Below are 27,297 nucleotides of genomic sequence, written 5' to 3'. Positions count from 1 at the left end.
AATGGAGTGCTTCCCTGTGTGTGTGATAGACTGATTTATGCAGTGGATTTTCTGTGTGTACAAATGAAACTGAATGGACATGTTGGTTCCATGTGTACACACACACACACACTACAACCAAATAAGCTTCGATTTTGCTTTGTCTTTCAGTCACATAATGTATAGTGTATACAAGTAGCAATGACAGGAATCATCAACTGGCCTCAATGCTGTCTGCATGTCATATATGGTCTTTATCAGGGGTCAATATATATATATATATCTATCCATCCTCTGTCAGCATAGCTATAGTGTACAAATGAAACCAAATGGACCAGTAAGACCAGTAAGAAACAAGCCCAAATAAGCAACTACACTTATGAAACACACAGATCATACAACATTTTGAGTCAGCCTAAATCCACAGCAGATTTATTGAATACAAATGGAGTGCTTCCCTGTGTGTGTGATAGACTGATTCATGCAGTGGATTTTTTGTGTGTACAAATGAAACTAAATGGACATGTTGGTTCCATGTGTACACACACACACACACACACACACACACACTACAACCAAATAAGCTTTGATTTTGCTTTGTCTTTCAGTCACATAATGTATAGTGTATACAAGTAGCAATGACAGGAATCATCAACTGGCCTCAATGCTGTCTGCATGTCATATATGGTCTTTATCAGGGGTCAATATACATCTATCCATCCTCTGTCAGCATAGCTATAGTGTACAAATGAAACCAAATGGACCAGTAAGAAACAAGCCCAAATAAGCAACTAAACTTTAGAAACAAGCCCAAATAAGCACATACACTTTAGAAACACACAGATCATAGAAACACACAGATCATACAAAATTTTGAGTCAGCCAAAATCAACGGCATATTTATTGAATACAAAAGGGAGTGTTTCCCTGTGTGTGTGTGTGTGTGTGTGTGTGTGTGTGTGTGTGTGTGTGTGTGTGAGTGTGTGTCAAGCAGTACAGTTCACACAATGTAGGCATAGTTCCGCTCTGTATGATATGTCTCAAAGCATCCCTTCTTGCACAATGGGACGGTGCAAACAGCACACCAGAACCGTGACTCGCGGCGTTTGCCTGATCGGTCATGAACCCTGCATCTCCTCGTTGGGCGATTTTTACAGCGGGTGGAGGGAAGATAGGTAGGCTTGTGTACAGTTGGCCGCGGTGGGATGTTGGCATTGAGCCTGCTCTGGGGGTCAGTCAGCCTAGGTGCAATTAGACGCTGTGGTGGAACACGTCTCTGGCTGGTCCACACCTTCGCCACACTCGTGGTGAACTCCATGCTGGTTTTACAGCTGCCCTGAGGGTTTTTCTTTTTGTACAACACAAATGCATTGGCCATACATATTTCAAATAAATATAAGATGAACTTGGTGGTCCACTTGGAGGATTTCCTGGTGAATGGATAGTAAGAGAGGGACTGGTCCAGCTTGTCCACGCCGTTCATGTTGTTGTTGTAGTCTATAATGCAGGTAGGCTTGGCTTTGGTCACAAGGGCAGCGGGCACCGTGCCTCTCCGTCTCCGCCACGCCTTTACCTCTCCCGTCGTGTCCGGATGGAATGTGGAGACCATTCTCACGACGTTGTTGTCCCGAAAGGCCATCGACAGCACCCGGTCTGTGTGACGTACCAGTCTGTCCCCTACACGCAGTCTGGCAGTGGAAGCGTCCTGGATCTCTGGTGGGGCGCCCCTGTTGCAGCGCAGTGTCCCACAGACATGGGTCTTCTTCTTCTTCAGGAGCAGATCACACATGGTCACACTATTATAGTAATTGTCCATGTAGAGCCGGTAACCTTTCCCTTGTAGACCACCAAGAAGAGAGACAATCGTGTCTACAAGGCTCACATATGTTCCGCAGTATGGCCGGAGGTTGTGACAGTAGCCGGTTTTTGAGTCACATAAAATATAAGACTTTATCCCATATCTGATAGGCTTCATTGGATTGTAGACTTTGAAGTTCAGTCTGCCTCTCCAAAGGAGCGTGCCCTCGTCGATCGAAATGTTTTGATCTGGCTGGTACAGTTCCTGGAACTTCTGCACCAGATAATCGAGAACTGGCCGTACCTTGTGCATTCTGTCACGGCCAGTATTGACACTGTCACTGAAGTGAAGGAACCTCAGGATGAGCTGAAATCTATTTCGAGCCATTGTCTTGCTGAAATATGGTGTAGAAGTCAGCTCATCCTGAGCCCAGTACAGTTCCAGTTCTGGCTTTTTCACCAGCCCAGTAGTGAACAAGAGACCCAGGAAGGTCTTGAGTTCTGCAACAGTGACAGGCTTCCAGGCATTCACCCTGGACTGTGGCAGGTCGACCTTCGCAATGCACGCCAGCGCGTACACGTTGGTTTGTTCCACGACAGCCGTTAGCAGTTCATCAGTCATGAAGAGCTGGAAGAAATCCACAGGTTCCTCAGAGTCTAGCGCTGCAGCACTGTTCATGGGACCGGGACTGGCTGTGAAGGGGATGTCTTTGGGGATCCAAGCCTTATCCTCCATGGTATACCAGACTTGAGGCTTGGGCTTGCCACGTGCACGTCCTGTAAATTATAGAAATACATAATTAGAAATACATAATTATGTATGCATATAAAATACATATACATTTACGATACAATATTTTTTTTTATTTTTTTTGTGCGGAAGTTTGATGTACAGAAAAATAAACTTTTGTTCTTACCTTTACTGGTTCTGCCAGTGCCAACAGTAGGAGATGAGAGTTCCTCCTCACTCGTCATCTCAGCATCTAAAATCAGAGTAAAATATCAAATAGTTATTGTAGGAGCCGATCTACAATAGGCCACATGTATGTGCCATGCCTAATACCCCTGTCAGTGTGCTTTGTCACCCTCTACAGACATGGAAGAGAGGAGAGCATAAGAACCTGGCCTAGACAGGGCCAGGTGTAGTTGATTGGAGGTTCACAGCTTTTTACGTCTGGTTTTTGTTGCTGCTGCCTTCTTTTCTAAGTTATTTGCTATATTCTAAGTCTATTTATTTTATGTTTTCAAGCCTGGATCACAACTTATGGAATAAACCTTTTTTGAGTTCAACCTTAACTTTTGGACATTCCTCATTTCCCTTTTTTGGTCATGTTTGCTGCACAAAGCCAGTCAGTACAAAAAGGTACTCTCAGTCAACCACCACAAGGACAAAAGGTCACTACATTGGTAAAAAGCTGCCTTTTTGGAGTACAGGACTAAATGGACAATATGGATTCATGGATTGTTTGATGGATTTCTGGATTGGAAGCAAAAGGCCAAGGAGAGTGGTATGTAAGAAGTGAACATGTCATGCAACTCAACAATGAACTTTGCTGCCTATGGACATGTGAACTAATGGATTTTGTGTTGGCATTAATGGACTAATGAAATGATCATGACATGCTCTGATGCAAAGATGGAAAATGGCACATGAATGAACTATGATACCTATGTGAACTGAAACATTTGAATGAAATCAAACAAAAGGAAATGAACTTTGAATACTGAGGTCTTTGAAAAATGGTTGAAGAAATGGCTACTACAAAACTGCCTACTGAGTCTGCCTCACTGGACTCAGGAGAGGATTCAGCAAACAAAGGCAGTCTGACTGAGGAAATGCAAGAAATGCGCCAGACTCGGAAAACGAAAGTGACACAGCTCACTCGACGCATGAATATAATCAAAGACCTGATGAAAGATGCCACTAATGTTCACTGGGTTCAAGAAAATGCTACCCAGTATAATGGCACATTGGAACAGTTTAAAGATGCTCACACACAATATCAACAAATGTTGAGTGAAGAGGAATGTGAAAATGATACTAAATCATGGTACCAACCCAAATGGGAAATTATTTCTGAATTTGTTGATTCTCTTTCTAAATGGATAACCAGTTTTAATCCAAAGCCACCTGCTGGTGATCTAAAAGAAGGGGCCTCAGCAGCCTCAACTCATAGCTCAAGAGTGAGCCACAGGAGTGAAAGAGTCCAGGCCGAGGCTGAAAGGGCAGAATTGATGGCAAAAAGAGCAGCGCTTAAGGAAAAGCATGAATTGGAATTGGAAGAGGAGAAGTTGAATCTTCAGAAGGAAGAAATAAGGAGAAAAAAGGAAATGTTGGATATTCAGGGAGCACTGACAGCAAAGTCAGCCAAAATTGCAGTCCTGGAAAATGCAGATGCAAATACGGATGGCATGAATGAGTACTTAAAGGAAATGATGGATAAAAATGGAACAAAAACTGAAATCAAAGATTTCACTTTACCATCTACAACACAGCCTGCAAGTGTGAGACCAAAGACTGAAACTCAAACTCATCCCACTATCTCTAGAACACCAAGACAACCAGCTCAAAATACATCTCAAATGCAGAATGCCAGTTCTCACCTAACTGCACCAACCCCAGGAGCAGCACGGGGTCCTGTGGGGTCTGATCAGCTCCACAGAGTCCTTGAAAGGCAAAATGACCTCACAAGTCTTCTTGTAAAGCAAAATGAAAATGCCTTTCTGCCAAAAAGAGACATTGTTACCTTTGATGGGGATATTTTGCAGTACCAGACATTCATTAAATCATTTGAGCAAGTCATTGAGTCTAGAGTAGAGTGTGATGAAGAAAAGCTGTATTTTCTCGAACAATTCACAAAAGGTCCAGCTCAAACCCTTGTTAAGAGTTGTCGATATATGGCTCCTAATAGAGGTTTCAAAAATGCCAAACAACTGTTGCAAGACAATTATGGTAATGAATACAAAATTGCAAGTGCCTACATAGAAAAAGCCCTAAGCTGGCCTTTAATCAAAGCTGAAGATCCAAAAGCTTTACAAGCATACTCACTGTATCTCAGAGGCTGTTGTAATTCAATGCAAGACATGGCATACATGGATGAGCTGAATGTGGCATCCAATCTTAAGGCCATAGCACTCAAGCTGCCATTCAAAGTGCGTGAAAAATGGAGATCATTTGCCTGTGACTTGCAAGAGAGGAGAAATGGCAGAGTGAGATTATTGGATCTTGTAGATTTCTGTGACAAGCAAGTTCGAATTTTCTCTGACCCAATCTTTGGCAATCTTTCCCAAGACTCATTACCATATCAAGCCAAAGCGAGAGATAAATTCAAAACCCAGCCCCCCAAGCCCAAATCAACTGGAAGTTTTGCCACAAGTATCGATTCATCAGCTCAACCAGCCCACTGTCCATTCTGCAATGGTGAGCACCAAATTGCAATATGTTCCAGCTTTAAGTCAAAGTTAAACAAAGATAAGATAGACTTTTTGAGAACAAATGGAATGTGTTTCGGATGTCTCATGAAAGGACACATGAGCAAGGATTGCAAAAGGCGCCTCAAATGTGATGTGTGTAACAAACTGCACCCAGGAGCTCTACACATACAGTTCAAGGAGAAGATAACAAGCCCAGGGACAGAGCAACGTCCACCAGATGGAGACAAAAACACTTCACATGTCACCTTCCAATCTTGCAGCCATATTGGGGCCGGTAAGAATGACATCACACTGTCCATTGTTCCTGTCCAGATCAAAAGTAGCAAAAGTGACAAGATTATTGAGACATATGCCTTCCTTGACCCTGGCAGTACTGCTAGTTTCTGTACAACACAACTAATGTCAAACTTGAACATCAAAGGCAGAAAGACCAGCATTATGTTGCGTACCATGAGCCAGGAGAAGAATGTGACATCTCACCTTGTCACAGGTCTTGAGATCTCTGGATTGGATAAATCAGATTTCATTGCTTTGCCTGAAATATACACACAGAAGGAAATGCCTGTAACTAAAGATAACATCGTCAGAAAGGAGGATCTTTCCAAATGGCCATATCTGAACAATGTGCACATTCCTGTCATTAATGCTGAAGTGGAGTTGCTGATTGGAACAGACGCCCCAAAAATCATGGAACCCTTAGAGGTAATTAATAGCAAAGGAGATGGTCCGTTTGCTGTGAGAACACGTTTGGGGTGGATTGTTAATGGACCGCTTGGACGTCATGATGGCACAGACACAGCCTGTCATCCAACTGTCCAATGCAATAGAATTTCAATTGCCAAAGTAGAGCAGCTCTTGATCAGCCAATACAACCAGGACTTCAGTGAGAAGGCATCTGAGGATAAGCCTGAGATGTCAATGGAAGACAGGAAATTCATGAAATGTGCAAATAGTAGTGTAACACTGAAAGATGGACACTATTATCTGGATTTGCCTTTCAGGAGAAATGACTTCATCATGCCAAATAATCGTTCAGTTGCAGAACAACGCCTCCTAGGGCTGAAAAGGAAATTGGAAAGGAATGCACACTTCAAGAAAGAGTACATTAACTTTGTAGCTGATGTAATTGAGAAGGGCTATGCCGAAGTGGTACCATCAGAGCAGCTTAAAAAGACAGATGGGAGAATTTGGTACATTCCACATCACGGTGTGTACCACCCCAAAAAGCAAACCTTAAGAGTTGTATTTGACTGCAGTGCTTCCTACCAGGGAAAGTCACTCAACTCTGAGCTGCTACAAGGCCCTGATTTGACAAACAGCCTAATTGGAGTGCTTCTGAAATTCAGAAAGGAGCCAGTGGCTGCGATGGCAGATATCCGCTCAATGTTCCATCAAGTGAGGGTGTCTGCAAAGGACATTGACTTTCTAAGATTTCTGTGGTGGCCTAATGGTGATGTCAGTAAAAGCCCAGTCGAACACCGCATGCTTGTTCACCTATTTGGAGCTACTTCATCACCCAGCTGCTCAAGCTTCGCATTAAAAAGAACTGCAGAGGACAACGAGTCACATTTTCACCCAGAAATAGTAGGCACCATTAAAAATAACTTTTATGTTGACGATTGCCTAAAGTCCATGGCCTCAGAGCAGGATGCTCTACAACTGGTTAAAAACCTGTCAAGTGCCTGTCACATGGGAGGATTTCATCTCACAAAGTGGGTGAGTAACAGCCGCGCTGTGCTCTCTACTATTCCTGAAGAAGACAGGGCCAAAGAAGTTAAAATGTTGGATTTGAATAAGGAGGAACTGCCCATGGAAAGGGCACTGGGACTACAGTGGAATGTTGAAAATGACACATTCATGTTCAAAATCACACTGAAAGAAAAGCCACTCACTCGAAGAGGAATGCTGTCTGTTGTAAGTTCAGTTTATGATCCACTTGGCTTTTTAGTCCCACTAACACTTCCTGCGAAAAATATGCTCCAAGAACTGTGCAAACAAAAGTATGGCTGGGATGAGAAAATTCCACAAGCAACATCTCAAAAATGGACTGACTGGACATCTAGTCTGACAAAGCTGACTGATTTCAGTGTGCCTCGCTGCATCAAACCTAAAGACTTTGGAGAACCAACAAGTTTCCAATTACATCACTTTTCAGACTCCAGTGAGGATGGATATGGCACTGTTAGCTACCTGCGGATGATAAACAGCAGAGGGGAAGTGTCTGTTTCATTTATGATGGGAAAAGGAAGAGTGGCTCCCTTGAAGCAGATCACGGTACCCAGGATGGAGCTCACAGCCGCAGTGTTATCAGTAAGAGTGGACAAAATGCTGAAGTCAGAGCTACAACTGGAACTGGAGGATTCTGTCTTTTGGACAGATAGTCAGACTGTGTTGAAATACATCTCCAATGAACAAACACGATTCCACACCTTTGTAGCCAATCGCATAGCCACGATCCGGGCGAACACCAGTATGTCACAATGGCGGTTTGTAAGCACAAAAGTCAACCCAGCTGACTATGCATCCAGAGGATTAAGTGCCAAGAAATTTGTTGAATGTGAACAATGGATACAAGGTCCAATGTTTCTCATGAATTCTGAAAATGACTGGCCAGCCAACTACCTTGACTTACAGTCCAACCCAGTGGATGACCAGGAGGTCAAAAGAAAAGTTGTCTCATATACAACCAACGTAAACAAACAAAGCCCAACAGACCAGCTGCTGTCACACTTCTCAGATTGGCTGAGACTCAAGAAGGCAGTGGCATGGTACTTGAAGTTCAAAAATGTTCTGAGAAAACTTGCAAAAAAAAGAAAAGAAATGGAACTCAAGGAAATTGGTGTAACTACACGTTCCCAAAGCAAAAAAGTTGCTTCAAAAAAGCAAGTGTTCAATTCCACTGTGAGTGGTCAGAACATCACTGTGGATGACATGGAAGAGGCTGAAAAAGTCATCATTGGAATTAGCCAGAGTCGAACATTCCCTGAAGAATTGGCAAAGTTGCAAACTGCGCCATCATGTGTGCAAAAAACAAGCTGCATATTCAAGTTGGATCCAGTGTTGGACAATGGCTTATTAAGAGTTGGTGGACGACTCAACCGTGCTGCCATGCCTGAACAGGTAAAACATCCCATCATCCTGCACAAAAATCACCCAATTTCTTCTCTGATACTACGTCACATACATGAGCGCACAGGCCACAGTGGAAGAAATTACATGCTTTCTGAGCTTCGTAAGAAGTACTGGATCACGAATGCAAACTCAGCAGCAAGAAAGGTGATCACCAAGTGTACTGTGTGCAGACGTGTAGCAGGAAGGACCAAAGTGCAGAAAATGGCAGACTTGCCCCAAGAACGACTAATGCCTGACCTTCCACCCTTTACAAATGTTGGAATGGATTACTTTGGACCAATCCAAGTAAAAAGAGCAAGAAGCCTTGTCAAACGATATGGAGTGATCTTTACTTGTATGGCCAGTAGGGCGGTGCATTTAGAAATGGCATACTCCTTAGACACAGACTCTTGTGTTCATGCCATTAGGAGGTTCATATGCCGGAGAGGTCAAGTATCTCACATCCGTTCAGACAATGGCACCAATCTGGTCGGTGCAAAGAAAGAACTATGTGAAGCCCTGATGAGTCTAAACCAGGACAAACTCAGAAATTCTTTACTGAAAGATGGCATCAAGTGGACTTTTAACCCTCCTTCAGCATCACACCACGGTGGAGTGTGGGAAAGACTCATCAGAATGGTGAGAAAAGTTCTATTATCAGTTTTACACCAGCAAGTACTCGATGATGAAGGCCTGTTTACCATCCTGTGTGAGGCAGAAGCGATTCTCAACAGTCGGCCCATCACCACCATGTCATCTGACCCACATGATCTGGAGGCACTGACACCCAGCCACATCCTGACCTTAAGATCTAAACCCATTCTCCCACCGGGGGTCTTTCAAAAGTCTGACATGTACCTCAAGCGCCGATGGAGACAAGCTCAATACATGGCCGACTTGTTTTGGAAGAGGTGGACCCAAGAGTACTTGCCATTGTTGCAGGAGCGACAAAAATGGTCAAGTAAGAAGAAAAACATTCAGACAGGTGATGTTGTCATGATTGTCGACTCAACAGCACCTCGAGGGTCATGGATGCTGGGAAGGGTGATGGAAACCATGCCAGATGCCAAAGGCCTAGTTCGTTCCGTGAAGATCAAGACTAAGACCAGCGTTCTTGAACGACCCATCACAAAAGTATGTCTGCTGCTTGAAGACGACTCCTGTCCCCAGTAGAACCTTTTTTAAGTTAAGTCGTTTTCTAGTTTTATTTTGACACATAATGAAGAATGTGTTGAATATAATTAATCTGCTCCATTCATTATTTTGTATTAATAATTGTATTTTGTTACACACCATACAATTGGGGCAGGTGTGTAGGAGCCGATCTACAATAGGCCACATGTATGTGCCATGCCTAATACCCCTGTCAGTGTGCTTTGTCACCCTCTACAGACATGGAAGAGAGGAGAGCATAAGAACCTGGCCTAGACAGGGCCAGGTGTAGTTGATTGGAGGTTCACAGCTTTTTACGTCTGGTTTTTGTTGCTGCTGCCTTCTTTTCTAAGTTATTTGCTATATTCTAAGTCTATTTATTTTATGTTTTCAAGCCTGGATCACAACTTATGGAATAAACCTTTTTTGAGTTCAACCTTAACTTTTGGACATTCCTCATTTCCCTTTTTTGGTCATGTTTGCTGCACAAAGCCAGTCAGTACAAAAAGGTACTCTCAGTCAACCACCACAAGGACAAAAGGTCACTACAGTTATGATCAGGGGTCATCAATGTGTCCGTACACAGACAAATGTGTCTGTGGCTAAACTTGGCATTGTCTGTGGCAGATTTGTGATTATTTACTATGACTATGTACATTTAGTTAGGTGTCACTTTTCATTACAAATGGAACCAATAAAATGGACCTCCATTTGTGCACTCTCAGAGTTGTAATAAAAAATACCATATATAGTGTAAACAAAAGCAAAGCAATTATTGGTTCCATTTGTAATGAAAAGTGACACCTAACTAAATGTACATAGTCATAGTAAATAATCACAAATCTTCCACAGAAAATGTATCCATTTGTGCACTCTCAGAGTTGTAAAATGTAATAAAAAATACCATATTTATGGTAAACAAAAGCAAAGCAATTATTTTTACACACCAAGCTTGAATTAGAGAAGACTGGGACAGTCTTAGTTGTGTTTAGCTTTGTAAATGAAAAGAAAAAACAAAAATAAGAAGCTTACCTTCACTGTCTCCATCGGGTAACATGGGTCCAGCCATTGCCTGTTCCTCACCATCTGACTCAAAGTCTAAAAAAAAATCAAAAATCACAACAATAGTTTGGTAAGTGATGTGTAGCCATAGTTCACCTGACGCTCAAGCGTCATGAAGCAAACTTTTCCTGTTTTTTGAATGGTCTCCATTTACAACCCAAACATCTACATAAACGTTTACATTTCAAATATAAAGTGCTGACCCCACGGCCACAGATATAACAAGTTAGAACGCCTGGGTCTAAGTATCCGTATCTTCCGTATTGTTCATTAGAAAGCATTTTTAATCTGATCGGCGGCCATTTTCTCACAGAATTATAATGTATCAGAGTACATACACCTCCCAGCCGGTAGGGTCGCGTAGTTGAACGCATATGGAGAAAAAGACCACCGATCGGATTAAAATGCTTTTATTGATCAATACGGAAGATACGGATACTTAGACCCGGGCGTTTTAACTTGTTACATCCGTGGACGTGGGGTAAGCACTTTATATTTGAAATGTGAACGTTTATGTACATGTATGGGTTGTAAATGGAGACCATTCAAAAACAAGGAACAAGTTGCTCCATGACTGAGGGCTAGTATGTGATTTAGTCACACGAGATCAAAAAGATGTACAAATAAATAAATAACACAATCGATGTACAATTAGGCATTTAGCAGAGACTAATCCAGAGCGATTTACAGTATAAATATAAAATACTAACCAGGAATAACTCCGGATGTCTGCCCAATGCTGTTGGTTTCCGTCCTCGTGGGGGTCCAGTCTAAATCGTGAAGACTACCACACTCTGGCGAAGACAGGAGGCCACTGAGACTGGAGACGGAGTTGTATGGGCTTTCAACGTACTCCCGACGGGTTGCAGCTCTGCTGCTACTGCGACGAGGAACTGGTGGTGTTGGGTCGATCCGTGCCGTGTCCTCTGGCTCACCATCGGTGTCCTCACCATCCGAGTCGGACAAATCCGACTCGGTCTCCGGCCGGAGCGCCTCGACACGGCGAAACATCTCGTCTACTCGTTGTTGCCCTGGTCCCGGTGTTGGACGACGACTGCGCGCGCCGCTGGATCTGTTCCTCGGACCGACGGCGGAACGACGACGTCCACGGCAGGATCCAGGGAGGGGCTCGCTCACGGGGGGACAAAGACGACTGCGCCCACGGCTGGATCTGGACCTTGGACCCACGGCGGACCGACGAGGGAGGGGGTCGATCACGGGGGGACCAAGACCCCTGAGGCTGGATCCTGGGAGTGGATCTTCGTTAGAACCGGGAGAACTATCTGACGACACCAGCACTGCCCGCCTGCGCCTCACAGAAGACCGTGGCATTTTGAGAGACCACTAAAGTAGTACTACTACTACAACTACAACTACAACTACAACTACAACTACAACTACTACTACTACTACTACTACTACTAACGACTTATACTACTGCTATCTATTACGGACGACTTATACTACTGCTATTGACGACGGACGACTTATACTAATGCTATCTATTACGGACGACTTATACTACTGCTATCTATTGACGACGGACGACTTATACTACTGCTATCTATTGACGACGGACGACTTATACTACTGCTATCTATTGACGACGGACGACTTATACTACTGCTATCTATTGACGACTTATACTTACTGACCAACAAAAATACAATACTACTGACTATACTGCTGCTATCTGACTATTTGGATGACTAGACTATACTTACAAACAAAAAGACTATACTACTGACTATACTGCTGCTATATACTATACTTACTAAAGACTATACTTACTGACCAACAACAACTCGACTCTCCTCACCTCTTTCTCAACTCAACTGGACGACTTTCTCAACTGCGACTGCTTGCTAGATTGATCTCTCAAAATGCGATGCCAGGTAATGTTCCCCGCCTGCTTTTATACCCAAAGCTTCTGTTTTTATTGGTGTCCTTTGATCGGCGTTGTTTATCATTGGTTTTCTGTGATCGGATCGCTTGTTTTGGTTCATAGAGAGTCCAGAGAGGCCCAAACTAATGTACATGGTGGGAAATAGCGCCATTGTTTTCATGGGGTGAGGTCGGGTAGCCCTGAACAGCTGTTGTTTGATCACGTGGGTGACGGCTTTCCTCAGATCTGCATTTGTTTTGATCGTGCATGTTTAGGGTCACCTGATGGTCAACCTACATGTTTAGGAATATTAGCTCCATTGTGGTTGATGTGGTGATTTTGGCTTTCCTTTGATGAAGCCTTTGTTTTGATGAAGTGGTTTATCACGTGATTTCTCGCTCGGATTTTTTCACAGGACCGCCAAACTCAGTCAGGAGTTGGGGGAGGGTCCCATATAGCATATACACAAATAATAAAAAAAATTAAAAAAAGTCGTTTTAGTCGTTCTAGGCAGTCAGGGCTTATGGGCCAAAAGTCGTTTTAGTCGTTCTAGGCAGTGAGTGAGTTAACTTGTTACCCGGGGTGAGCGGGCTTTTTCAATCCGGGCCCCTGGGCTATGGAACGCCCTCCCCGAGAAGCTGAGGCTGGCACAATCGGTGCTTTCTTTTAAATCTCTCCTGAAAACACACCTGTATGCTAAATGTTTTTCTTAAGTCTATTCGTTTTTTCTATTGCTGTATATTTTTCTTGTATGTTGTTACTACTGCTTGGTTGTTTTTATTACTTGTTTTGACATGTCTGTAAAGCACTTTGGAACTTTGTTTAGAAAAGCGCTATACAAATAAAATCATTATCATTATCATTATCATTATCATTATCATTATCATTATTTTAAGCTCCCGGCAGCCATCTTGGACGGCATCTTGAAAATGTTCACATTATGGTGACAGTAGCCTATAGTGGATTGCATTTGTCCCAGTGTTTGTGCCAAATCTAGGGGGAACAAGATCAGAGGAGCTCCTTCTGGTGTTGTGCCAGTGGGCGTCACTGGGCGTCATGATGGGTCCATTTGGTTCCATTTGACCACTCATTTGAATTAAATGAACACTAAGACTTTTACTGTGTATGAATTCATAACTTACAGACTAAATGAAAACCACACCTTGGCTCAAACTGATAATGAGACACAATCTTTGAACCTCTGTTTATTAAAGCAGTTAAGCTCAAAACAAAGTCTTATGAGGCCAACATATGCATGTCAATGCAATCCAAATACATGCATATCAGCATAACAGGTTTGTCACAGTCAATCATAATTTCACAAATAGCCCTACAATATTAACCTGATTGACAGTAATGAGTTTAACAAAAATAGTGTATGAAAGGTAGGGTAAGTGATTTTCTTTGGTTAAAATAAGTGTTAAATAGCTCTATATTCTGATAGTACTCATTGCTATAGAGTGTTTGTTCAGTAAAAGGAGTCTCCTTGTATCTCCAGCTCTTTATAAAACAGAAAATGCATATTCGTTTCAGTTTCGTTTCCAATTTTATCCAATCAGGATAGAGAACTCAATCATGATATAGATTAAACAAGTGAAATTGGAAGTGGTGACACTAAGAAATGAGCAGGCAAAATTGGAACTGGAACACTATAAAAATGAAGCTTAAAAATGGGTACTTTCTGGAGAGACGGGGAGACTCCTGTTACTATACAAACACTCTATAGCAGTGATTACTATCACAATATAGTGCTTTAACCTTTTAACAAAATACTTTTTGTTTTAACCAAAAAATATCACTTACCCTACCTTTAACTTATATATTACAGGCTAAAACATTCTGTATGGCTGGATATTTAGTGCATCATTATAAATCTGGTGTCCTATAACTTGCCAAACAAAACCTGGGTCAGGCTTGACACATGTAAATAATCCACAGAGCATTACACATAACAAGCCTACAAGATGTGCATTTTTAATAAAGTACTTCAGTTCAACTACAATAATTCTGGAAAAAGGCTCCCTCGGCAACACATGATTTCTGACAGAATGTGGGAACCAACAAATGTAGTCTATAACATACATATATTACTAGTTACTGGAAAAAAAGTAATAATATAACTTTTTTGTTACTTTAGTTACTTTCCAACACTGGTGACGATTGACAATTGAATTCAATTGAATTGAACATACCTTGGCGTTTAACTTGGCATCCAGTAGGATATTGTCTGGTTTCAGGTCCATGTGTACGAGGCCCTTCTTACTGTGGAGGAAGTCCATGGCCTGGGCCACCTGGAGGGCCAGACGGAACGCCAGGGGCCAGGGTGGAGGCGTAGATAAGGTCTGCAGGAGGGTATGTAGAGACCCTCCCTCCATCAGCTCCATTACTATACCCCGCCTCTCTTTAGAGCCCAGGCCAGGGGGACAGCCCTGGTACTTCCCATAGACCCTGGGCACATACTGCTGGTCGGCAGCTTCCATGTAATCAGCCTCTCGACACAGGGCAGCATATGATTGGCCAGAGCTGCAGTGTGGACAGTTTAGGAGGAGAAAGACAGCAGTTAGAAAACAGTGACTTTGCTGAAAATTATGAAATAAGTCATTATTGTAAATCAACCTAGTAAAAAAAATCCCATCTGAATAATTTAGCTCTTTGATCATTGTCATCATACCCATCATGAGCTATCTTGATGGCCACCTTGCCCCAGTCCTTGTGTTCGGCACTATAGACAAATCCAAATCCCCCTGTGGCAATCCATTCCCAGTTCTCCAGGCTTCCGTTGCCAATTGTGTCTCTGTCACGCTGTGCCATCTCTCACCATAGGACAGAAATATTCAACTCTAGAGGGAAATATTTATAGGACAATTAATCTGAAGTCCTGAAATTGACGTTTCCACCACATTTATGGAATTTGATGTCTTTTCACTTTGAGCCATTCAAAAACACTAGCTATACAAGCAATAATGTTAACATGACCAAGTTTAGCTAAATATAAACTGTCTTCATGGAATCAATGCATTTATCCAAACACAAAGTAAAAGCACATCCTGCACAGGTATCGTACGGTATCATAGTTGAAGGTTTTAATGACTGACTGAGTCCTTACAACGTGTTAAGTAGGCTACTGACGTTTCAACAGAAGCTTGACATGAATCTTGTCAGTTGCCCCAGCCCCTCCTCCTGCGTTTACACAGACGCTAGCTGGGATGGTTAGCAGTAAACGCACAATAGGCTCTATGCTCAGCAGCCATATTGGAAAGAAACTGGGCCTCTTCCTGTGTTCCTTCACAGGTGTTACCAATGATACTAATGAAGGCTCTGTTCCATTCTGGTCAAACAGAGTCAGGTGCTGATAGCACAGATATAGAAACCTAGATACCTCATTGGCCTCTGCAGTTCATTGGAGCGACATGCTTGGTATGGTGGCCGCCATATTTCCGGGGGGCACGGGCACTGGCCAATCACAGCGCGTTGACTACTGGCGTCTTTTCCAGGACTTGTCAGAATCTAGTTGTCCCGCCCCCACCTGCCTCTCATTGGCCTACTGAACGCCCCCTTCTGTGACATACGCGGAAATTTCCAGCTGCCCCCCAGAAGTGGAAGTGCGTCCACCATACACACACTTTAGAGCCAGAGGAGGCGTCTACCTTTATATGTCTATGGCTGATAGTGTGCATGTTGGCTGACTGGAAACAGTCAAAGTGTGGCACAGGTGTGTAACTCTGAGAGACCCTAACGGGTCCATTTGGTTCCATTTGTACACTCTCAGAGTTAAGGGCGTCCTTGAAATTAAAGAGTTGGACAACCACGGTGCTACACTAAATGGAACAGAGCCTTCATTAGTATCATTACACCTGCGAAGGAAGTAGAGTTCTCAACGGGCCTGAACATTAAGGCTCGGCCCTAACTGGGCCCTACTGGGCCGGCCCGAGGCTCGGCCCGAACCGAACAATTACCATCATGTAATGTTAGGCCCGAAAGCCACTATGTGGTGCTAGTTGTTCAAATGATAGAAAGACAGAGTCAGTGTGAGAGAACCTTATAGTCGCCAAAATGGCAACTTTACATAACCAATAAAATTGTTCATACTACAAATACAAAACATATAAAGATGCATATAAAATTAAGTTAAAGGGATATTTCACCGTCAAAAAAATGTGGGTCATTTTATCGTCTACTCAGGCCTTTGTCAGCCCCCCGGACAGTTTTTAAGTTGCTTGATTCAGTATTTAGACATTTGATATTCATTTTATCAGACACGCCCCCTTCCTATACAAACACATGAATGAAAAAAGTCATTGAAAAAACACAGTCTTCTCACGTATTAGAAGGACAATATCAGTCACCAGGACCAAGGACAGGTGTTTTCAATGAATCTAACATGGTTAAAATGGAGTTTGAAGTTACAGTGGGTTTGTATGGGAAAGGGGCGTGTCTGGTAAAATGAATATCAAATATCTAAATACTGAATCAAGCAACTTAAAACTGTCTGGGGGGCTCACAAAAGCCTGAGTAGACGATAAAATGACCCACATTTTTTTTTAAAGTGAAATATCCCTTTCACACCTCACCCTGCTATGCATGCATCATCTGCATTCCTCTGCCTCTCTCGACCGCGAACGGCCTTTTGGCGTGTAGTTGAAGCGCAAGGGGGCGGGGGGGGAGAGAGTCAGCGCACTGAAGTCAAGGCACAGACTACTGTGTTGTTGACGGACAACAGATGCACGTTTATGAGAAACAACACAAATAAAACCTGGCAAAATAGTTGCGTGCATTAACGCAAGATGAGGATAAAGGAAACATTCAGTCTAAATGTCCAGTTTGATAATTCACAACTACTGTGCCAGATAGTAATTCCCACACCAAGAGAGTAAAAAAAGAAAAAACGTTTCAGTCATTATTCAGTCCGACTTCACTGTAGCCTATAGTAGCCTTTTCATCAATTATATTTGTATTTAGGCTGTCCTGAAAGTTTATAATATTTAGAGACATTTAAAGTTTCAAATACAAAAGTAGTAGTGGTAGTAGTAGTAGTAGTAGTAGTAGTAGTAGTAGTAGTAGTAGTAGTAGTAGTAGTAGTAGTAGTAGTAGTAGTAGTAGTAGTAGTTGTGAATTACTGGACATTTAGACTGAATGTTTCCTTTATCCTCATCTTGCTCTAATGCACGCAACTGTTTTGCCAGCTTTTATTTTTGTTGTTTCTCATAAGCGTGCATCTGTTGTCCGTCAACAACACAGTAGTCTCACACACACACGTGCGCTTCAACTACGACCGCCCCCCCCCCCCCCCCCCGACTGTGTGAGAGTCAGTCACAGACAGTGTAATTTAAGCCTCTGTGTTTCTGACAGCAGGCGATGCTTTAACTCTAAAGCTTACACGCCCCCCATCACATCATACTCTGAGTCTGTCTGATTTATGGCCCTGTTAACAACCGATCTGCAAGTTCTAAACGTGTTAGATCGTGATGCATTGTAGACTCCAGTGGGCTTGTAGATTTAATGTCTATTCGGTGCGCAACACCAGCCTGCCATAAAGTATATATCAGCAGAATGATCCATCCAATAACAAAGCAGGCGCAGCATGCACACACACACACACACACACACACACACACACACACACACACACACACACACACAGGCCAGAGGTAACACCGTTCTTTCCTACTGTCTCTCTCTCTCACACTCTGCTGCCTGAGCCCTGAGCAGCCTGACTTTAGTGAAAGTTAACGCCAGTCATTCAGAGTCATCTTCATAAAAGATAAATGAAAATAAATAAATGTATGGAGCCCGAGGCTCGTCTCGGCCAGACTAATTAGCATACTTTTGAGGCCCGGCTCGGCCCGAAAATGTCGTGTCGGGTCCGGGTAGACCTTGAGAACTTTAGAAGGAAGTAAGGAAGGGGCCCAATTTCTTTCAAATATGGCTGCTGTGCATAGAGTCCAAGCACATTTCCGTACAGTTTATACACTGTACTCTCTATGGGAACGCAGGCTTATCCTCTCTCTCTCTGAGAGGCGTGATAAGCACTGGTATCTGTTTATTTTTAAAGCCATCTCAGGAATGCTCCCCCTTATATCTGTGCCTTGTTGGATCAGAACCCTAGTACCTACCAGACTCGCTCGAGTGACTACCTGACGCTCAAGGTGCCATTTACTCACACACAGTGTTACCATTACTAGTTACTTCATTTAAAAGAAACTCAGTTACTTACACCAAAAGGTAATGTGTTACTGTAAAAAATAACTTTTGAGTTACTTTAAAAAAAAAAAAAGGCCTCCCATTATTGCCCTTATAGCCTTCATTTCAGTACTGTTATTGCATTGGAGAATAATACAATCTGTTGATCAACTTGACAATGCATTTGCATCACTGAACTCTGCAAAGCAATATGATCTATACCAGGGGTCGCGCTATAGGATTGTAATCTGCTGGTCCCAATGTCCGGAATGATTCAAATGTATCAGACATCTGATAAAAAATACCGGTCATAATTATGTTTAAGCATTAATTACAAGCAGGTGCGTAAATACAGCCTAACACTTAGGCCTACAGCATTATATTTTAGATTGAGCTATTTGAACATGAACCATGATGAACGAGTAATACACACATTTTATATACAGTAGCAGGGTCATCTTGCACAAATACATTAATTACCTACAACACTACCATTTGCGCCTGGCAATCTCTGCTTCTCACCCATTGACTTGCATGTTAAATGATGGCTTTTCCCCTTAAAAATAATCGATCATTTCAGGAGCAAGAGCTTCAAAATCTCTTCTAAATCTAGTCAACAAGGCCTGCAGTAGGCTATGCACTGGAAAATGTGCATGACATTATTTAAATAAACTAAAAACATGCGAAATGTTAGAGGGAGTAATAGCCATGGATACACGACGGTCGACTGTCACGACCGTCATGGATGAACTTCAACCTGGTGTTTGCACTTTCTACATTTATGGCCCGTACATCTACATATTTCAAATATAAAGTGCTTATCCTATGGCCACGGATGTTACATGTATATACGGGCTCTCAGAAGTACCCGTATCATCCGTATTGTTCAATAAAAAGCATTTTAATCTGATCGGTGGCCATTTTCTCCATGTGCTTTCAACTGAGTGACCCTATCGGTTGGTAGGTGTATTGCACTCCAATACATTATGAGAAAATGGCCACTGATCGGATTAAAATGCTTTTCATTGAACAATACAGAATATGCGGGTACTTTTGAGAGTCCCGTGCATAATTGTAACATCCGTGGCCATGGGGTAAGCACTTTATATTTGAAATCTGAACGTTTATATAGATGTACGGACCGTAAATGGAGAAAGTGCAAACATCAGGTTGAAGGTGATCCATGACTGTAACAGGAGTTTTCATGTACCGCAGGGTAAGACTGCAGTAGCAGTTAATGACGAACAAATGAATTAATATACTTTAACGTGCGGAATCCGAAACAGGCAGCGCTGTTGTTACGATTGGGGTGATTATTAGCCTATTATTGACACCACCTGGGCGAGTGAGTCGTGTAACTTTCATGACGTTAAGCTGTGTGTGTTCAACAACACAGCCATTCAGCCTTGCAGTTTAAGTGCAGATTTCAGCTTGGGAAAAGCAGCCTTCAACGGGTTTGTGTACGTGGTTCATAGTCACCATTGCGTTATCGTGGTATTCCTAGTCCCAGAAACACAAACGCTGTTAAGAGAGAGAGAAAGAAACAGCGAGCGAGAGAGAGAGAGAGCTTGCAAAGCCGCACACCGCACGTCTCCGCATGTGACACAGACTGGTGTAAAGTAAATAAGTACATTTACTGAAGTACTGTACTTAAGTACAATTCTTAGTCACTGTTTGCCTCGCTGTATATATAAATACTATATAAGAAATAACAGAGTAACGTACCATGTAGTAACGGTAACTGAGTTACTGAATTTAAAAAAGAATGCGTTAGAGTACTAGTTACTGAAAAAAGTAACGGTGTTACAGTAACGCGTTACTTGGAATGCGTTAGTCCCAACACTGCTCACACAGAGCTATAAGGAAAGGCAGCATTCTCTGTTAGAGCTCCATCTACATGGAATGAATCCCTAAAAATCTGATCACTGCCTTCTTTGGGTCAATTTAGGGAAATGGTTTCCAACACTTTTGTTCCAGACTGTAACTGTTTTAATTAATTTCCGGCCTATCTGACTTAGTTCTTTGAACATGTTTGAGTTTTCTCTGTCCTCTAATTCATATATTAATATTGATGTGTATAAATGTTTATTCCTGTTGATTATTATGTTGTGTATCTCGACTACATTTAAAATGAGGTCCTGCCCCTCAACTGTACTTGGAGTTTAAATAAAGGTTATGATGATACACCACAATCACTCAACTCCCCCACATTCACTCCATATTTTCCGTTCCAACCAAGGACAACCAATGCTTACCTGTTTAGTAGCTGCTGTCTAAAAGAAGTCTGCCGTCCCTCAGAGCGGGTTGATGTGAACTGCACCAGACCGTGTTTACTCTTTATGTACAGCACATGAAACAATACCTGTCTTCCCCACTGAGTTTCTGGTTGATTAGCATAACAGGTCAGACTGCATTCAGGTATTCACTCTGCAGATATAAGGTGTTTACTAAAAGCCTTTGGGTTAGGAGCAGGGGAAGAGATTTAGATGTAATTGTTGTAATTGACTCAAAACAGCTGCTGTGGAATGATGTATAATTGTTATTGTGAAAACTAAAAATAACTCAAATCATACAGAAAATGTCCTTAGTTTATAAATAAATAAAATAAGCTTCATGAGCTTGTAGATCAGCTATTTTTCATGGAGGCCACACGGAGTACCACGGTGTGTGGCCGATAAATCTTTCACGTGCAAGGTAAGGCACGGTACAGAGCAAGCGTGTGCATGCGCGTGCACACTAGAACACGTGTGTGTGTGTGTGTGTGTGTGTGTGTGTGTGTGTGTGTGTGTGTGTGTGTGTGTGTGTGTACGCAATCGTGCACATGCATATTGGTAGCTTTACAGAGGTTGTTGTGTTTCTTGAGGACAGAAGGAGATCCAACCAGCTAAACTAGTTTTTTATTTGGCGAGGTTACTTCAGTAGTTTTCCATTAAGATGAACTGGTATTCTGTGTTGTTGACGTCTTAGACCATGCGTAGGTGTGCCAGAGAAACAATGCCAAAAGCATACAGTACATACAGAACAGACACATACATGTTGAGTGATTAATGAAGGCCATGACAGGAGTTAAAGGAATGACATTTCACAACTAGATTGATGCACAGACTCCTGATCAGAGGTGAACTAACGTCTGTCTGTCTGTCTGTCTGTAAATATATTGTATAATATATACTCTATAATAAAGTCGTCACAAAGCGTTTGGAACCTTAAAGGATTACTTTTATTTTGTTGTGTCATTCCTGAGACAATAATGTGATGCCCGGTGGAGTCTCATTATTGTCTCAGGAATGACACAAAAAACACTATCTGCATAAAATCACTTCCAGCCAAGTCATCTCTTTGACTTCGGCATAAAGTGATTTTAAGCGTTCTGATTGGCTTAGGACACAGGCGATGAGGCACAATGATGCAGCAGTGTTAGGAGAGTAGAGTTAGACATAAATATCAATTTGGCCAAAAAGCGACTCAGGCAATTATGCTCTGAGGTTAACGATTGTATTTTATTGTTGATTAGTCACCTTTACAACGAGGTATAACTCGTAAGGAGTGGGCATTCGAGGAATGAGAAACACAGCTAAACGTGTGGGCAGCGCCTCAAAAATAATTGCCAAAATCCCCCAATATGCTTCTGTTGTTAATCACTCTTGTTTTTAGCGGTGCCAACCACTCTACATTTGACTTTGTCTGTGTGTATGTTTGTCTGTGTGTATGTTTGAGCACGACCCCACCAAAAAAAATGCGGTTTCTGGTTGGATTCTGTTAGTGTCTGTTGGGTTTTTGGTTACTTTATTTCGGTTATAGGGCTAGGGTTAGATTAGGGTTAGGTTTTTTAATTCATATTTTTGCCTGATTTGACTGATTTATTATTAATTCCCAGAATATCCCAGCATAACATTTGGGAAGGCTTAGCCTACCCTAGCCTTCATTACCCGCCGCCTATGAGTAGGTGGTAGACATCTAAGTATGAAACAACAAATGTATGTTGTTGAATGAAGATTTCAGATATAGTATGTCTGATGGTGAGAATAAATGCTTCATGATGTTTTACATTTAGTTTGTTTTGTTAACACATTGCCTGCCAAGGACGTTTAAAAAAACGTGAGGAAAGATCCCTTGACTCTGAGAGACATCTACTCCTATGTTATGAGTTGTAGAAAAACACATATAGCTCGGATTTCTTCTTTGTTTGTGTGAAAATGAGCCTTATTCAACTTTGATTGATTGAATACTTTATTAGAAGTGTGTAGAATAATGCACATGAAAGCATGTTGCTGTACTCTGTCCTCAACCCTGAGCCCTCTGACCCTATAGCAAAGTGAGCAGGGGTTAGATGAGTTGTAGGTGTAAGGCTAAGAAGTAGCCTTACCAGTTTGTTTTGGGATGTCTGGAGCCTTGTTTTAAAGGCCTTAGAGGTGTTGTGGTACCATGAGGTCCATGCATAGTTGAAGTAACCTTGGATGAGGGTCCCTGTTAGAGTCCTCAATGTATTCTTACTGACTAGAGAGGAAATCCTATACAAAAAAAACTGTTTTTTGGTTGACTTTTTTTGATTACTCTTGTTGCCATTTTATCACTGGAAAGGTTTGCCTCTAAAATAGAACCTAGGAAGGTAATTTCCTCTTTTCTTGTGATAACATTATCACCCACTTTTATTGTGAAGCTGTCAGCCTTGCCGAGGTAAAAACTAGACCCAAAGAGAATGGATTCAGTTTTTGATGATGATAGTTTGGCCGATAACAGCAAAATCGTGGCTACACAATTTGTGTTCCGTTGGATAGAGGAGACCCTCCCCCACCCCCCAGACACCCTTTGTTTACATCCGTGTACATGTTTTAATTCTGGCAGTCAATGTGTTAACTGCTAGTCAACAATAATCTGTTCATGTTCTGGGATCAGATATACACGCAAGTCATAACGTCTGACCTCTGATCAGTAGAGTTTAATAAAAACGAAATAATGTGTGTTCTGATAGTTTTACATTCTGACCTCTGATCAGCAGAGTTTAATAAAAGTAAATCATGTGTTGTTTTCTGTTAGTTTTATATTCTGACCTCTGATCAGTAGAGTGGTGTCCATCTTTGAAGTCCATTTTCCACCCATAGACTGGTCACTCTTCATGGAGACACAGCTGGGTTCAGGAGACTCTGCTCTCTGCTGATCAACCCTGACAGGAAGATAAGCAAGATGAAACATATTTAGAGCTCAACTAGTCAGTAGGTGGTAGACATCTAAGTATGAAACAGCAAATGTATGTTGTTGAATGACAATTTCAGATACTATAGTATGTCTGATGGTAAGATAAAGTGCTTCATGATGTTTTACATTTAATTTGTTTTGTTAACAAGACATTTTATGAAAGACTTTGTAGATTAAACAACCATCACAACACTGGGTCCTGTAACAGCCCTCCAATCAAGACCAAGCACTCAAAAGTACAGTTCTTAAAAACTGAAACATGAAACACAAGACAATGATCCAACAAGGACACACTGTGGAACAAGACTGTTCTGTGTTATTACACAGCCTTGTTGAATGCTTGATTCTGATTGGTCAATCACTGAATTCATCTGTCAGTTATTTTTTAATAATGACCTCTGAACTAAATAACAGAGCGCTGTCTAATCAAAGGCACAGAGCACCTGATTGGCTCATATCAATCTGTGTTGCTTGATTTATCCGTATCCATTATGGCAGCTATGTAAACAAACACATGGTGTCATTATGTACTGCTCTCAGAAAAAACGACCATGCAGTGACCGGATTTTGTTTCTATTTTATCAATACGTCCGGTTGTTTTCCGCGATGAAGGCTAATCACCCTGTCTGTGTCTGGGTTTATTTTCTCAAAGGAAAGAAGAAACTAAAATAACTTTTAACACGGTACTGTCTTATTATTAGGCACCTGATGAAGGACTGACTTAATTAATGATCGGTTTGCTCTGATGTTTTAGTTGGAGAAAAAGAGTGGTAAAGAATATGAACTTGAACATGGGTTAGGTTTTTTATGTGCCTCAGTAGGCCTACCTTGTTTTGTTTTTTTCAGTTTGGTCGAGTTTTGTTTTGTTTTCTTTTTGTTTCGTTTTTGTAAGTTATGTAAGTCAGCCTGGGTCTGGGGCTCAGTATTAAGCTTGAGTTGAATATGGTTGCAACTCCACCTCCAATCTGTCCGGTGTCTCGAGGAATATGAGCGTTTGTGTGACTTGGTGGGGTGGCTGTATTTAGACAGACGTATTCTTGCTCACCCAGCCATGTTTCGGTAAGACAAAGTAGATCAAGATGGTTGTCCACCAATCAGATGATCTTCTCCGTCCCATACATCATCAGCTACGTCAGTGACATCATCAGCCTGGAGGAGGGTGACCTCATCCTCACGGGGACACCCACAAGGGCGTCGCTGCCGTGCAGGATGGAGCGTGACGAGCTGCAGGCCGGGATCGATGGCGTGGTCAACATGTCCTTCACCGTGGACAGACAGCAGTGAAACTATTAGACCCAAACCTTTTTCATCTGAGACCCAAAATCTGTGGTGGAGAAAGTATTGGTATCAAAATGTACATAAAGGGTGTACACAGGGTCACAGTCGTTCTGTTTTTGATTCACATGACGTTTGTAGCGTCTTTTTTTGACTCACATGACGTTTGTAATTTACACTTCAAGACTTCAGAACTGTATCAGTTCTGCAGTCTTGTATAGCCCTGTGGTGTCCTGATCTTTGTTGCCTGGCTTTGCAACGTTTCCCCTTATACAGCCGGTCTTTTTTTTTGACTCACATGACATTTGTAGCGTGATGCTGTATAAAAGGGACAGACACTGGGTCTGGGAGAACCAGGTCTCCTGGTCTTGTTTCTCCATACATGGGCATAAAAGGGACACAGGCTGACACGTCATGCGACGTCTGGCAGAACCAGGTCTCCTGGTCTTGTTTATGAGTGAGTGCACTGATAGATGTTGCAGTCATCATTTATCATTGCTGTATTTGTCTCAAGAGGTTGATGGAAAGCTTATAACTGTTACCCCGATCGTACTTAGGTGAACCAAGAACATGCTGAGTAACGAATACGGATGTTATTGCTCTGATAGTCGATGGATACCTTGCATTTTTGACACAGATCAATATCCTGTCACAATTAGAAAGGTTTTTGAAGTCTTGTTCAGAAAGTGCGAGCTTCTTGGCCTCTGCATCTTTGTCCTCTTGGCTCATGACATTGTACTTGATCACTGCCTGTGGTACCCCAGCAGTGCCCATTGACCGATTCAGGTTCCCTAATGAGTACACATTAGTGTCGTCATCTGCTTGAGCAATAGCCTCATCATCATGAAACTTATGACATCCCAGTTGTTGTTCATTTTTATATGGGTTGAAGGTCAGAAGATTTATAGTTATCCTACCTTTTTTACTGATTGTTAAAAAGGTTTTAACAAAATAGTTTAACAAGGAGAAGCCAGTTCTCGGGGGATTTTCTTGTCCAAATTGTTGAAGTTTGAGGTCTGCGATGTCTTTAAGCTCCTCAACTGGTGGCTTCTTCATCTTGAAACAAATTGTATTTTCACATTTCAAATTCAAGCGCTGAGGTCGGTCTGCCGCGGCTGCGCCAACCTTTATGAGAGGATGTGATGCAATATGATGATGTATACGATGACGCATGCTAGCGTCTTGACCATAATTGGGCACAGTGCCATGCCGTCATCGCCGCTTTTCCTGACGGCTTCCCTCTTTAACTGCCAGAGTATTAGTGTAATAGTGTTACGCTGCTGCCAGCGAAAATGAGTGATTTTATCACCCTTTCAAAAATCATGGAATGTTTTCTGTGAATGCTATCCGCACGGTGATCCCCTCATTACACACACAGGGGTATCGTAGAATGGGGGGGAAAATGTATCCGATGGCGGTAATCCGTTCCATAGTTGTGGCAAGTTGAAAATAGCATGTTTTGCCAAAAATGAAGCATAGCGTTAGTTCATGCAGGACACGGAAGTCGTGCACGCCAAAGCTGTAACCAGCAGTCAGTCAGCTGATGTGAACATCAGCTTTCTATTCCCCATTCACAGCTCAGCTGGTCATTACATCACACACTCATTATCCAATCACAGCTCACGCTTGAGCAAAGAGGTTCCTATAAATACGGCTTCATATTCTCTAGGTCTTTCTTGGTTGCTGAACCAATGCATTTTGCTAGCTCCTCCTCCACCCCAGCCTCCACCTTTTGATTAGAGTCTGACTCAAATACTTGTGATTTTGTGATTATCATATATATCTTCTTTGTTTAGAGTCTGGCTTAGGCTTAAATACTTGTGTTTATCATGTATATCTGCTAATTCTAACCAATATGTCAATGTACTGCTTATTGTTGACATTGTATCCCTATGGGGGATTTGCTTGCATTCTCTGGATATATGCTTAGCAGGCTGCTTCGACAAAATTCAGTGAATATACTCCCAAGAGCGGAGCTTTAACGCCAAGCTTAACTGTATTTCATTTGTTGCAATAAATGGTTCTTTATCTACTAAGACGAGAGTGTTTCTGATTGAAATATAGTGTAAAAAAAAGGTTCACAGGAGCCGGCATAGAGCATTTTTAACGCGAGATAACGCGATCTTCGGATGGCGTTATGTCTGGTTCTGTGAAAAAAAAACAAAAAAAAAACTCATCCTTGGCAGGCTGGTCTTAAGATTCATCCGAAGCTCCACGCAGCTTCA

The 27,297-nt window shown here is 42.1% G+C and overlaps 2 protein-coding genes across 2 annotated transcripts in view; both read right to left on the bottom strand.

Moving 5' to 3' along the window:
* The window catches only part of LOC311038977 (receptor-interacting serine/threonine-protein kinase 3-like), a gene marked incomplete at its 5' end in the record, with an annotated part of 28,317 nt that extends 13,085 nt beyond the window's left edge, over window positions 1-15,232 (bottom strand). Inside the window, 2 exons of the mRNA XM_084048608.1 lie at window positions 14,614-14,944; window positions 15,093-15,232. Coding sequence (XP_083904734.1) covers window positions 14,614-14,944; window positions 15,093-15,232 — 471 coding nt within the window. The remainder of the gene's footprint in view (window positions 1-14,613; window positions 14,945-15,092) is intronic.
* LOC311042261 (piggyBac transposable element-derived protein 4-like) lies at window positions 980-2,755 on the bottom strand (the record flags this gene model as incomplete). Its single annotated transcript, XM_084052897.1, has 2 exons — window positions 2,694-2,755; window positions 980-2,553 (listed from the first exon to the last, which is right to left on the bottom strand). Exons 1-2 carry the CDS (start codon window positions 2,749-2,751, stop codon window positions 980-982), a joined length of 1,632 nt encoding a protein of 543 aa, XP_083909023.1. The 5' UTR covers window positions 2,752-2,755.
* Window positions 15,233-27,297: the final 12,065 nt, after the last annotated feature.

This window comes from Gymnoscopelus microlampas (genome assembly GCF_963454915.1).
Source record: "Gymnoscopelus microlampas genome assembly, chromosome: 3".
Classification (NCBI taxonomy): Eukaryota; Metazoa; Chordata; class Actinopteri; order Myctophiformes; family Myctophidae; genus Gymnoscopelus; species Gymnoscopelus microlampas.
The sequence above is the reverse complement of the archived record's forward strand: the minus strand, read 5'-3'. Positions and strand labels throughout refer to the sequence as shown.